The 13,934-nt window shown below is 38.5% G+C and overlaps 2 protein-coding genes across 2 annotated transcripts; both read left to right on the forward strand.

Moving 5' to 3' along the window:
• The first annotated feature begins 6,453 nt into the window (after positions 1–6,453).
• On the forward strand, positions 6,454–9,035 carry LOC111339904 (BTB/POZ domain-containing protein 6-like). The gene has a single exon (XM_088743574.1). It carries the CDS (start codon positions 6,543–6,545, stop codon positions 7,851–7,853), a length of 1,311 nt encoding a protein of 436 aa, XP_088599700.1. The 5' UTR covers positions 6,454–6,542; the 3' UTR covers positions 7,854–9,035.
• A 1,349-nt stretch (positions 9,036–10,384) lies between these two features.
• LOC111339891 (BTB/POZ domain-containing protein 6) lies at positions 10,385–13,702 on the forward strand. The gene has a single exon (XM_022946617.2). It carries the CDS (start codon positions 10,785–10,787, stop codon positions 12,096–12,098), a length of 1,314 nt encoding a protein of 437 aa, XP_022802352.2. The 5' UTR covers positions 10,385–10,784; the 3' UTR covers positions 12,099–13,702.
• Positions 13,703–13,934: the final 232 nt, after the last annotated feature.

Raw genomic sequence — 13,934 nt, forward strand, 5'->3', positions numbered from 1 at the left:
TATGTGTCGTGATCATGAAATTCTTATTTGTTAAGATTGATGATTTGAATTAACTTTTATGTTCTCTTCTGTTTAAGGTAACGTGAAGTGACCCAATAATTGGTAGTATAGACAGAATGGTTGGCAGTGACATTTACTGTGGCAAGCTGTTATTCAAGAATTTGTCATTATTCCCAGAAGCTTACTACTGGTTTAAATTATTATTCTTTTGTTCTCTGTACACAACTTGCCTAGACTAATATGCTATATGGGAGTTATGTCTACTTTATTTGTAAAATTGGTAAAATTACCAATAAAATTTCCAATAAAGATTTCAGAAGTTTTGTCCAGATTTCATTGAAAATGAAAAAAGGCCAAAGACGGTTTTGGGTCATGACTTGAAAAATCCACCAAAACCTCCCGAAAAATAATTCGTCGAGGGTTGTAGTTAGAGCAGCTTAATCCTGAAGCTTGAACATTTTTTAAAGCCTTGTGTCCTATATGACTGTAAAGAGAAGGAAAAGACGATGTTATTTAAAGTGATTTGATGCTTGGGGGCCACCTCAAACTTAACGCAATTTTACTTCGAAGTTGAAGTAAAATAATATCAAACTCTAAATTTCTATCTTTCCTCGGATCAAATATCTCACGATCGTCTCCACAGACAACTTTGTGATTCACAAAAATAAAACATCAACATCTTAAGACTAACCTTCGAGGTTTGTTGTCTCATGTGTACATATATTTGATCTTCAGTAACTCAAATCTCAAACTTCAAGTTTTCGGGCTTTTTTCGCGTTTTGTTCGCACTTTGATCATTAAAATATCCTCAACCGAAGAGCCAGCAAACACCATGAGTATCCACAGAGTTAGATATGTTGGCGAACTTGTCATACTCCTTCATGCATATTCACAAAATATTACAAAAAGGTGTCGATCGTCCAATGAAAGCTCGCAGAAACGCGTCGAAAACTCTACAAATGGCGCCGAACGCGACAAACTAATTCCGCTCGCGCATGCGCAGACAAAATGCCTCTCTGCTGGAAAGGCGAACAAGCAAAGGATGGAACGAGTGTTGTCGGGAAACTAAGAACTATTACCCAGTCTTCCTTGGCGTTGCGTTCCAATTTTTTTTGTTTGCGTTTTCTTTTTTTTTTTGTTTGCGTTGCATATTTTATTTGCTGCAGTATTTTTTGTTTGCGTTGCATTTTTTATTTGCTGCGGTACTTTTTTTCTTTGCGCTTTGATTTTTGTGTTTGCTGCAGTATATTTTTTAGTTGCTGCAGTATATTTTTTATTTGCTGCAGTATATGTTTTATTTGCTGCAGTATACTTTTTGTTTGCGTTGAGCCTTCTGGGCCACCGTAAGTAAGCCTTTGGTCAAACCAAGGAATGAAATCATACTAACCACCGCGAAACGAAGCAAAACTCTTAACTTTAAATCAAAACACGAAGCAAAGCGTGACAAGCGTTCTATTGAACTTGTATTGAGACCTTAACAGCTCGGGAAATTTTGGAAATCTATTTCTGCACTCCTTTCTTATGAGCATGTGAAGTCAAACTGAAATAAACAAATTACACTAATTACTTTTCAGGCACTGCGCCGTAATATTCTTGAGCTAATTGTACTTACAATTCTGTATTCCTTTCCCTTTCTTGAACCTTGTGTTCCCGTTACGATTTTCGAAACGCTTGTTCATTTTTATAGAGAAATGTCCCTAGGGATATTACGTAACTTAATTAAAATAATTTCGTGCAAAACATGCGTCACTATGACCGATCACGTGAAAACAGAGGTATGCTAATAACATACACTTTTACTGCCGGTGTTGATCACTGAAAAACTCATTAAGAAAAGTCTTAAAAAGAGCAAAAAATTGTTCCATGAGCTTACAAACATCTTGAAGCTCGATAACCACTCATAAAAGTTTCATGGATCTCTAGATGAGGAACGGTTCGCGCAAGATTTTATCCAACTAAGTTCAACGCGTTCAGCCATCCATTCAATTTCCCTCCTTATCAGACGCTATCCAGAGTTTGTTGAACACTTTAATTCCTCGTGCTTCATAAACATTTGCTTCACTTCTTAATCTACCTCTTTCTGTAATCTAAACTTGTATTCTGTCAAACGCATCGTGACTCAGTAATCAAAGCACAACGGACGCAGTTAACACGAGCCTTCGAAACCTTTTGTGACAAGACAATATGATCTCTTTTTTATATGGCAGGTAGATCGAGCATGTACAGCGGAGAATTTTTCGTCTTTCCCAAGCTTTTCATTGTGAACTTTCGTTCGGTAACGAAAATTCGAAATGTAGCGAAATGACGCGAAGTGCTGGTGAAAATCTTCGCACGAACTTTCGCACGAAAGTTCGATGAAATTTCGAAAGAAAGATAAACGAAATTCGGCGATTTTCGTTTGCATTACTTTTGCTCAATACTTCAGTGTAGATGAGACCATATAGGTCGAGGTGGTTCTCAAAATTAAACGACAAACAATGCGTGAGAAAGTTGATATCGAGTACAGAAATTTGAAATACAGGCTCGTACAAATTGTTTTCTGAACTGAAAGGTAGACTCTTAAAGAGAATTTGGCATATCAACTAAGATGAAATTGTAAATTGGCCACCTTAACGAGTTAAAAAGCTGACGTTGGCCCTTCGTCAGAGTGAATGGCTCTGACGAAAGGCTAACGCTCGAAACATCAGCTTTTTAACCCGTTACGGTGGCCAATTTACATTTTCAACTTAGTTAATATACCAAATTACCTTGTTACCCCCTCCGACACAGCACCACAGTTTCTTTAGAAACTATCACTCTCAATAGAAAAGCATTGTGAAATCCATTACTCTAAATTAAACAGAAGATTACTAACATACATTGTATATGTCTTTTGGCAGCTTCTAACTTGAAACAACATTACTCACGAAGGTGGACGGTCAGTTTCAAACCACTGATCATAGTTTTGGGTCCCGATAGACACTTTAGGGCGTTAGCAAAAATTTTTTTGGGGGGGGGGATCTCTTTGAAGAGGAGCTTAGAAACCAGGCTCATTTTAGTCCTGGTGGTTTTCACATGAGAGTAGAGGTAAAGACAGACCGGCACTGACTCCCCACGGAATCCCTTAAAGGCGAAGCAAGTAAATTGCTCCGAAAGAAACATTTGAATAGAGCCTTTTGAAATTCCAACAAGGCCCCAAAGCAAGAAGGTACTCAGAACACATCATAGAAAGGTCTCTTACGACCTCTTACGGAGTTCAACTTTGCCTCTAGACAATCGGCTCTTACAAATGCACAAAAGCAAAAAGGTCACGAGCGTTTATTCACTTTTGTCACTACGTACCATCCGGCAGTAAAAAATATAAAACAAATATTGAGGTAACATTTTTGAGTCTGATACAGAATCAGCCTTTTAATTAAAACAATTTTTATAAAACTTCCTGTCATCTCCTGAAGACGCACCTGTGGGAACAAAAATATAATTTGAAGGCGATAACGCCACGCGACCAAACACATTTTAGCCTGTGTACAGCCGCCCCATCCCCTCGAAATAATCGGGGAGGGATTTTTCCGAGGGGATGGGGCGGCTGTACACAGGCTAACACGTTTTTGCCTGGCGTTATACACCCTGTGCATAACGAGAAGAGACTGGGAGCGATAAACGTGAAAACGAGGTTGGTTGGGCCTTGTTGGCTCGTGTTAAAAATATGGCCGCTCATGACTCTGTAAGTAGTCGTCTTTCTCAGATTCATACGGAGGAAGATATCCCAGGAGCATCGCTTCAAGGAAGAAATCCGACTGCTCTAAAATCAGATGAACTTCGTTTTTGGTTAAAATGTCGTGGCGATCCAGCAAAGGGGTTAAAAACAAAGGCACAATTGGCGAAAAGGCAAGTACAGTATTTGTCTGTCGTGCGTGATACTTCTTAGAATTAAACAGATTTTAATATCGTACAAGAAGATCAAAGGATTTTAGGAATTACTTTTCTAAATGAAATGTTGATGAAATGATTAATAGTTTTTCAACTTTTCATTTTAAAGAGTTCTTGAATATGTTGCGTCTGGTCGTGATAAAGATGTTGTTGTTAAATTTCCATCAGCTGGATGGTCTACAAATTTGCAACCCATGCCATTATTCACAAGGGCAGAGATGGATTTACATATTTCTAAATCTGGAAAAAACTTGGACAAAAATAAACAGAACCATGCGGTTCCAACAAGCATGAAAAAAGCAAAAACATTTCTTGTTGATAAATATCTGAAGGACTTAACTTGCGCAAGTGACGACCATTATTTCTTTTTTAAATGCTTGTGTTACCATAGTTTCAAAAAAATTGAGCCACCCCATAAATTACAAGTTTCACTTTGTTTAGTAACTGGAGCTGTTAAATGTGCCTCATGTACATGTGTAGCAGGAACTGTTGGTTTTTGCAATCATGTGCTGGCTGTTATGATGAAACTGTAAGTTCAGCTTGTATTGTTGTCAAGATATCGAGGACTTGGAAATTGACTCTGATATGACATCAGCTAAGGTATGCACTTCAAGTTTACAACTATGGCACAGGCCTGTAAGAGAGGATAAAATCAAGCCCCAACCTGTCATGGAACTTGAGGTAAAAAAGGTAAATTTAGACGCAGAATATAACCCTGATAGTGGAGTAAGGTGCTTGTTGTATGAAGCTAAGAAAAATTTGGGTACACAGGCATCTGATGAGGCTTTGTTAAAAGACAAACTTCAAAAGATCAACCCTAAGTTTGCCCTGTCTCAAATTATGCCTACTGGTTGTACCAACTTACAGGAAACAAAATTTGGAAAATGTCCAAGTGGCTCCTATGCAAGTTACCAGTTACAGTTCACAGAGTGTAATTTTCAAGTTTTCTGTAATACTGACTCAATGCCAACAGTGGACTGTCATAATGAACAAAATGCTATTTCTGTATATCCTCCATTTCCTTTGCAACAATCTGAGCCATATGAAAAGCTAAATGATTTAAGAAGCAGCCACGAAGCACTCCTGGGACATTTGATTTTTGATGAGGTAAAGCTTAATACCATCAACAAGAAAACAATTGAACAAGTAGCATCAGAAGAATGGCAGGCAGAAAGAAAATTTCGGTATACAGCATCTAATTTCCACACAATTGTAAAAAGGCAAAGGAATCATGACACTCTAGTAAACAATTTGCTTCATCCCCAACCATTTACTGCCAAACAAACTGCACATGGGAAAACCTACGAGCCTGTAGCCTTAAAGGAGTATAAAAAATATATGTTTTCAACAAGGAATCCAGTTTCAGTGTTCAAAAGTGGTCTTTTGTCAGTATCGCCCCTCCCTTTTTAGCAGCATCACCAGGTGGCAAGGTCATTGACCGAGGCTGTAGCAAGCCTTTTGGGTTGGTAGAGGTTAAATGTCCTTACACAAAATTTCATGTTAGTCCCTTAGAAGCATGTGCAGATGACAGTTTCTTCGCAGAAAATGTAAATGGAAAGCCAAGGCTGAAAGGGGGGCATCAGTACTACTTCCAGATACAGAGTCAACTAGGTATTACAGGAGCAAGTTGATGTGACTTTGTTATCTATACTAACAAAGGCATAAGTATAGAGAGGATCATAATTGATCCTCAATTCTGGAAAGTATTGAATGAAGACCTAAAAAACAGCTATTTTGAACATTTTATAGCACCAGCCTCTGTAGAGTTCAGTAACTATTAGAAGGGTTAACTACCACAATCTAATCTTGTCATGAGTAAAGAGAACTGTGTCTCATACCTAACTGGATATGTTTAAACCAATATGGTCTGCATAATAAGATAGCTTTGAGGATAAAGCTTTTGTAAGTTTAGTACCTCTTTATTATTTGATTTTAAGATCTTTGGAACTACATGTAAAACTTACATCTTAAAGTGTTTGGGACTGAAAGCAAGCGAATCACATCCTTAGTTTTAGTTGGTTTAGAAAATAGTTAACCTGAGAGATATCATCAAGTTTACATTTATTAAATTGACTGAAATTCTGTAGTATACCTCAGAGCTCTGTCAAACTCAGTGTTAAGCGGAAATGAGAGGGTCCTGAATGTTACATAAAAAGGCACGGACACTCCACATTTGGTTTAACCAAGACCTCGGGCTTAAAATGACGAGAACAGATCTTCGTGTTTTCGCTGACTCTAAACTCTTTTCCTTCGTCTCGACGAATGGCATGGAGCCAACGCTTTTTGGGGATAGTGTCGTCCGGAAATTTAAAGTAAGAAATTTGCTCTCCACTTTCGGTTCTGTATTTCTTTTTGGTACAGTTTGGCGCGCAACAGTTTTGCGGCATTTTCAAAAACTGGCGCTCTTCACATCAGGCGGCCATTTTTATTTACTTGGCCCAACTAGCCTCGTTTTCAAGTTAAACGCTCCCAGTCTCTTTTCGTTCTGCATAGGGTGTATATTACATGTCTTTTACCAGCTTAGTAACCTTTCCCGAGTGTATATGAACTACTGAGCGAGTGGTCTTGACAAAGATTCGCAACCTTCAAGCTGTTTTCCATTCAGTTGTACTGTATATCAAGCTACAAAAGCCATGTCTGTCGTAAAGGAAAACTGGCAACCAACAAAGCCTTCCATAAAGGAAAGAAGTAAGTTCATTTTCAACAACGATTTGTTCAGCGATGTAAAGTTCGTCTTGCGAACGACGGATGGCGGAAGCGAAAGTAAACAAGCAATTCCAGCTCACAAGTTAGTATTGTCGATCAGCAGTCCTGTGTTTGAAGCCATGTTTTATGGTGAGTTGGCGGAGACTAGAGACTCTATTGAGCTACCTGACTGTGAGTACGAGAGTCTGTTGGAGTTGTTTCGTTACATGTACAGCGATGAAGTGAACTTGAGTGGAAGTAATGTGATGCGAGTGTTGTATTTGGCGAAGAAATACATGGTGCCTTCACTGGCTGAAAAATGTGCCGAATATCTCCTTAACAACCTAGATCCATCCAATGTGTTCGGCATTCTACCCTCTGCTCTGAAATATGAAGAGAAAGACCTGGTGGATCGATGCTGGGAAATGATCGATGACCAGATGGAACAGGCAGCGAAATCGGACGGATTTTTTACAATTGAGAGGTCTTTACTCGAGGCAGTGGTCAGTAGAGACACTCTAACGATTGAAGAGATAGATCTGTTTAAAGCTATCGACTTGTGGGCATCAAAAGAATGTAAGCGGCAAGGTATAGAGGTGGATGGCACAACCAAGAGAAAAATTCTTGGAGAAGAAATTGTCAAAGCAATACGCTTCCCAATTATGGATCAAGAAGATTTTGCCGATTTCGTGTTGGATAGTGACATTCTAAACCCACACGAAGTTAAGGCTCTGGTTAAATATCGAAGCTCAGTGCTCCGTCTCCCATTGGGATTCTCAGAGAAGAGAAGATCATCTGTTCCGCGTACTTGTGGAGAAATGCGGCACTGTTTCAGATTTCAGACCCTTACTAGTATGACTAATAATGATGACCAACGTAGTATGACACATGCCATTGAGTTTTCTGTGGACAGCAAAATACTGTTACGCGGAGTATGTCTCTGCGGCGGTATCAATGATAACTCTGTGGAGCTGAGGCTATCGAACCACTTAAGTAAACTAGCTCATGTATCTGGAACGTTTTCTACCCGCTTCTACCGTACTACTAAGTTAAGGTACAGTGCTTACCAAATATTATTTGACAAAGAGATTGTTTTGAGAGAAAACACCACATACCTCCTGGAGGCAAGTGTGAGTCGTTCAGTTTCATGGCGCGGGGACAAAGTTATAAATCCGGTGACCTGTTCAGGTGTAAAATTTACATTTAAGTCTGTTGCTGGTGAAGATTTTCCCACATTGCTATTCTCTAAATTACTCTGAGTAGAATTAGAAACGATAGATATATGCATTTATATTTTCTGTTCGGGATCGCTCATTTTTGGTGATTTTTGGCCATAGTTTCGTTTATACCAACCAAAGTATATTAAACCTACCTTGAAACAAAGTCTTTGCAGTAACTAAGACACAAGAGAAATATTCTAATAACGAGAATATCCTCCTCGTTTAAGAAAGAAGGTAGTTATAAAGATAAGAAGTGAAATAGTACCTGTAAGAGTGAGTTGAGGAAACTCTATTAACAACCAACTCTTTACCAATATTTCAGCATGGTTGAGGAGTTTGGTTAAATTAACTTGTCAAATTTCCTAAATGGTCTTTGATTCACTTTGTCTCGAGGGCGTAGAATCGTACCTTCAAAGTGTTTCCTCTTTTTAGAATCAGTAGACAGGTTTTTTGATCGAAGAGGGGTTTGTGGACCCCCTTTTTAACTTATTGAGTTCTCTCTCAAGAAAAGTGGAGGTTGAGGAGGGCTATCCCTTAAAGAGTTTGACTGTAATTTTGCAGTCTAGGAAGTGAGAAGACGAAGAGGGGAAAAGCAAATTAGACAGAAAAAGGCTCTTAAGTTCAAAGTACGTTAAAATAGCAGCTATCACATCTATCTTTTTTCCAGTTACGTTTTTAGATAAAAAACAAAATAAATTTAAAAGAGTACTCATCCCACGGAAAATTTTTTTTTTCGCCCCATTAAACGCTTAAACGTGCGTTTTCTGTGACATTTTACATCGAATTGTGGAAATTCCGCAAAGCCTCACAGTAGCAAAAACCCTGAGTAGATGTGAATGACAGAAGTCGAACTATGCAGAAATCATTGATTCAAAATCAAGACACCGTGTTCTCTTGATCAAACGTATTGTAGCTGAAGTTAAGAGAAAAAGAACTGTTTTTTTTTCGGTAAATTATTTTAAAAAATCATTTACATCATCGAGTATCACATCGTCTGTACTACAAGTATTAACATTATTCTCATTTTCTGTGGGAATAGCATTGTTTGTGAATTGTAAATCAATTGCTGTGTCTAAATATAAAAAGTATTTCCTTTATTTTGACAATAGTGTGGCGGACAGGTTGCAGTTGTGTTGTATACTTTCCTCAACAGGGTCTTAACCTGCTTTATGTCAGTAAAGCTGTGATGAGGAGAAATAAAATTGTTAATTTACTGTCAAATATTGTATTTCGAGAGTTCTTTGCGATTCTGGCGCTCACGAAACTTACGAATGAGTTCGTTCACACCACTGATATGATTATGTTGGGTGTGATTTTTAATCTATTTTCAGTTCGCTGGCCGCTGAAAATACCTTCAAGGCATGTATTGTCGCAATGAAATTAGTATGAGTTATTACTGAACCCTTCTCGATTTCTTAATTTTATTAAGAGGGCATCGTTAGTTCCAGAACTTCTACGATATCACTCCCATATGTTTATGGCAAACGACAAAACACAGTACTAATTTTAAAAGCAATGTCAGGTTTGTTGCAAGAGATTATAAATTGTTTATAATCTCTGCTTTTTTGTCAGCGGGTAGTTGGCGAATTGTGAAAACAAGAAAACTCTCACAGCTCACGAGTGTGTGCTGTCGGTTAGTAGTCCTGCGGTGTGTTTGAAGCGATGTTTTACTGTGAGTTAGCGGAGACGAGAGACTTGAAGGCTTTAAAAAAAATAAGGAATAGCTATGACATGCATATTACTGCGGTGTAAGCGTTTAGTCAACACTGCATGGGTTGGTGGAAAAGAGGAAAATGCTCGGAAAGCATAAATTCCAGGATCATGTAACCAAAGACCAAGGGCACAGTACGTCTAAAACGAGACTTTTCTCAATAGGGTTATTAAAATAGATAATTGCTAATGATTTAAATCCATGCATTAGAATGATCATATCCCGTCTCAATAAGAAGTCTCTAACCCCAAGGCTACTCGGTTGCACTGAGTTATCAGGAGATCCACACCAATGATCACGATTTTGGGTTAGGCTTAGATAGATAGATAGATAGACTGATTTATTAAAATCACATCGCAGTATACTACTGAATTGCGCAATTTTTTTACAAACTACTACTATACAAATATAAAATGTGATGACCTAAAGTTCTATTAAAAGTTCCCTACAGCCGGTGCGGCTGCACGAAAAACGACAGCGGTGCGGTACAGCGGTGCGGCTTCACGAAAAACGAATTAGCAAAACGCTTTGTCTTGGCTGCTGGTATATTGTACGTTCTTTGGCGCCTTAAATTATAATAAGGGCTATGGGCTTCAGGAATTAAGTAATGTAGTTTATTGTTCTGATTCTCGCTGATTGATTTAAATAACGACTTTGTAACGCCTTCGTAATGTTCCCTGATAGAAGTCAAACAGGCGCGCTCTAACGCTTCCCCGTACGGCATTCTAGGAAAAATACACGTCAGAGCTCTTTTCTGAACTCTTTCTAACTCTGACTGTAAGTACTAAGGTAGAGAATAATGGAACACTGGGCAAGCGTAGTCAAGGGAGGATCTAATACATGCGCAGTAGTAGGCAACTAGATCTTCGGCTGGAACACGTGCACGTTTAAGTTGCACAAGGAAATGAATTTTCCTAGCTGCTTTCTTAACTAAACTATCTACATGATCGTTCCATGTTAGTGTGTTGTTGATGGTAAGGCCAAGAAGCTTGCTAGAAGTAGTTGCTTGGATCTGAGTCCCATCAACTATAACTGGGTCGAAAAGTTCCGGGGAACGACAGAAAATGATAGTAAGCTCTTTAGTCTTCTTAAGGTTTAGCTGGAATAAGTTGTCCGCTGACCAGTTGGAAACGTGGTCCACTACTTCTTGTGCTCTACTTTGTTGCCCCTTCGGTACTTTTTCTGATCATCTAATATACGTTTTCCGACTCTTAAGACGTTCTCCATTCGATTATACTGTATAACTAATCACAGAGGCCATGTCTGTCGTCAAGAAAAGCTGGCAATTCACAAAGCTTTCTATAAAGGAAAGAAGTAAGTTCATTTTCAACAACGATTTGTTCAGCGATGTAAAGTTCGTCGTGCGAACGACGGATGGCGGAAGTGAAAGAAAACAAGTGATTCCCGCTCACAAGTTAGTATTGTCGATCAGCAGTCCTGTGTTTGAAGCCATGTTCTATGGTGAGTTGGTGGAGACTAAAGACTCTATTGAACTGCCTGACTGTGAGTACGAGAGTCTGCTGGAGTTATTTCGTTTCATGTACAGCGATGAAGTGAACTTGAGCGGAATTAATGTGATGGGAGTGTTATATCTGGCGAAGAAATACATGGTACCTTCACTAGCTAATAAATGTGCCGAATATCTCCTTCAAAACCTGGATCCCTCCAATGTGTTCGGCATTCTACCATCTGCTCAGAAATATGAAGAGAAAGACCTGGTGGAAAGATGCTGGAAAGTGATCGATGAGAATACAGAGCAAGCAGCGGAATCAGAAGGATTTTTTGCAATTGAGAGGTCGTTACTCGAGTCAGTGGTCACTAGAGATACACTGACAATCGAAGAGATAAATCTGTTTAAAGCTGTTGACTCGTGGGCCACAAGAGAATGCGGGCGACAAGGTTTAGAGGCGGATGGCTTAACCAAAAGAAGAGTTCTTGGAGAAGAAATTGTCAAAGCAATCCGCTTCCCAGTGATGAATCAAAAAGATTTTGCCAAAACTGTGTTGGACAGTGACATTCTAAATCCAGACGAAGTTAAGAAATTGATCAAATACCTAAATTCAGCGCTGTGTGTTCCCGTGGGATTCCCAGAGAAGATAAGATCGTCTGTTCCTCGTGCCTGTGGTGAAATTCATCGCTGTTTCAGATTTTTGAGAGGTAGAAACCTTTTCCCTGATCAGCTTGAGGCGAATGGCTCTCGTGTCGTAGAGGTGTCTGTGGACAGAAAGATATTATTACAAGGAGTATGTCTCTGTGGTGGTGGTAAAGATAACCCGGTGGAGCTGAGCCTATGGAACAACCAAAGTCAACTAGCGCACCTATCTGGAAAGTTTTCCAGCAACAACTTTGAAGATACTAACTTTGGCGGATACCATACTTACCAAATACTATTTGACAAAGAGATTGTTTTGAGGGGAAACACCACATACCGCATAGAGGCAAGAGTAGGTCATCCAGTTTCATGGTGTGGAGAAGGCGTTATCAGTTCAGTGACCTGTTCAGGTATAAGATTTACATTTCAGTCTATTGCTGGTAAAGATTTTCCCACATTGCTATTCTCTAAATTACTCTGAGCAGAATTAGAAACTATAAAAAGGAATCCAGGTTTTCTCCTGTTGGATCGCTCATTGTTGGCGATTAATATACCAACCACGGTATATCAAACCTACCTTTAAAAACAATAATTTGCAGTAACTGAGACAGAAGAGGATAATTTTATTAATAAGAATATCTTCCTCGTTTAAGAAAGAAGTTAGTTATAAAAATGAGAGGTGAAATAGTATCTATCAGAGTGAGTAGAGGAGACTCCTCTAACTACAAACTTTGTATCAAAAAGTTTCAGCATACTTGAGGAGTTTGGTTAGATTCAACTTTCCTCAGTAAGCAGCTCCATTCATTCATTCAGTTTTTCGCTGCATAAAACGGTTTGATAGCCGGATTCATTTTCGTTGAAATGATCTTCTCGAGATTGATTTAATCTACAAGCTCTACAATGTTGCGACCCATGATTATCATTAACAAAGTTATCTTCCAGGGCGCACGTTTTTGTACACCACTTGAAATTTGTAGTAGCAACGGCCGTCGGTCTTTGATTCACTTTGTCTCGAGGATGTAGAACTGATCGTGACTTCAAAGTGTTTTCTCTTTTAAGAATCAGTAAACAGTTTTTTTTTTTATCGAAGAGGGGTATGTGGACCCCCCTTTTTAACCTATACAAATAAGACAGAAATAGGCTCCTAAGTTTGAACTAAGTTTCTATAGCAGCTGTCATATCAATCTTGTGGACAGTTATGATTTTAGATTAAAAAATTAAATAAATACAAAATAGTACTTATCCCAGGGCAAAATTTTTTGCGCCTTGTATGAGTTTTCTGTGGCATTTTATATCGAATTGTGGAAATCCCGCAAAGCCACACTGTAGTATAACTCAGAGCAGATGTGAACTAGAGACGTCAAACTACACAGAAATCATTTATCCGTATTCAAGACACCATGTCCTCTTGATCAAACGTATTGTAGCTGTAGTTAAGAGAACAAAAACTACTTTTTTCAGAAAATTGTTGTTGTTGTTGTTTTTTTTTTTTTAAATCACTCGTAGACCTTAATATCATTGAGTACTACATCGTCTGTACGGCAAGTAATGACATTTTACTCATTTTAGGAAGGGATAGAATCGTTTTTGAATCGTAAACCATTTGCTATATATGTTTAAACATGGATAGTATTTTCTTCATTTTGGCAATAGTTTTTTGATTTATCTAACAGCGGACAGGTTGCAGTGGCAGTGTTGTATACTTTCCAAGAAAGGGTTTTTACCAGTTTTTTTGTCAGTAAAGCTTTGACGAGGAGAAATAAAACTCTTAATATATTTTCAAGTATCGTGTTTAGTGAGTTCTTTGCGATTCTGGCGCTCAGATCTAGAAAACAAACGATACCATGAAAACGATTCAAAATAAACTGATTATAGTAATTTGTATGAATGATTGGGCACATTTTAGCGTGGTGGAACATTTTAGCATGAATTAAGGAACATTGGACTTTCGTATTATTAAGCATCAGAAATCACGTTACAAGTGATGATCGAGTTTTAAGAAATAGACAGAAGTTAGTACAATCATACTTCACTTTTTATTTTTGTAAATCGAATAAAAAATAAACTGTTTTTGAGTTATCTATACGTTGCCGCAAACAAAGTCCTTTAGTGCACCCTGTATTTCATCAGCATCTCCAACAACTACATTATTGTTGGGTGGGCCATCCGGCGTCGTCATCATCCCAGTCATCATTAGCTTCTATACAAAAATTATGAAGAACAGTGCATACAATGGTAGTCTTGGTTGCAAAATTCAGGGAGCTGTCTAGGTGTTTCTGTAGCACCAACGTCTCTTTAAAATTCCAAAGCCACGCTC

The sequence above is a fragment of the Stylophora pistillata genome, chromosome 13, assembly GCF_964205215.1.
Source record: "Stylophora pistillata chromosome 13, jaStyPist1.2, whole genome shotgun sequence".
Taxonomy (NCBI): Eukaryota; Metazoa; Cnidaria; class Anthozoa; order Scleractinia; family Pocilloporidae; genus Stylophora; species Stylophora pistillata.

What these genes read in the sequence shown, in the direction of transcription:
- LOC111339904 (XM_088743574.1), top strand. Translation starts at nt 6,543, where the DNA reads ATGTCTGTCGTAAAGGAAAACTGGCAACCAACAAAGCCTTCCATAAAG.
- LOC111339891 (XM_022946617.2), top strand. Translation starts at nt 10,785, where the DNA reads ATGTCTGTCGTCAAGAAAAGCTGGCAATTCACAAAGCTTTCTATAAAG.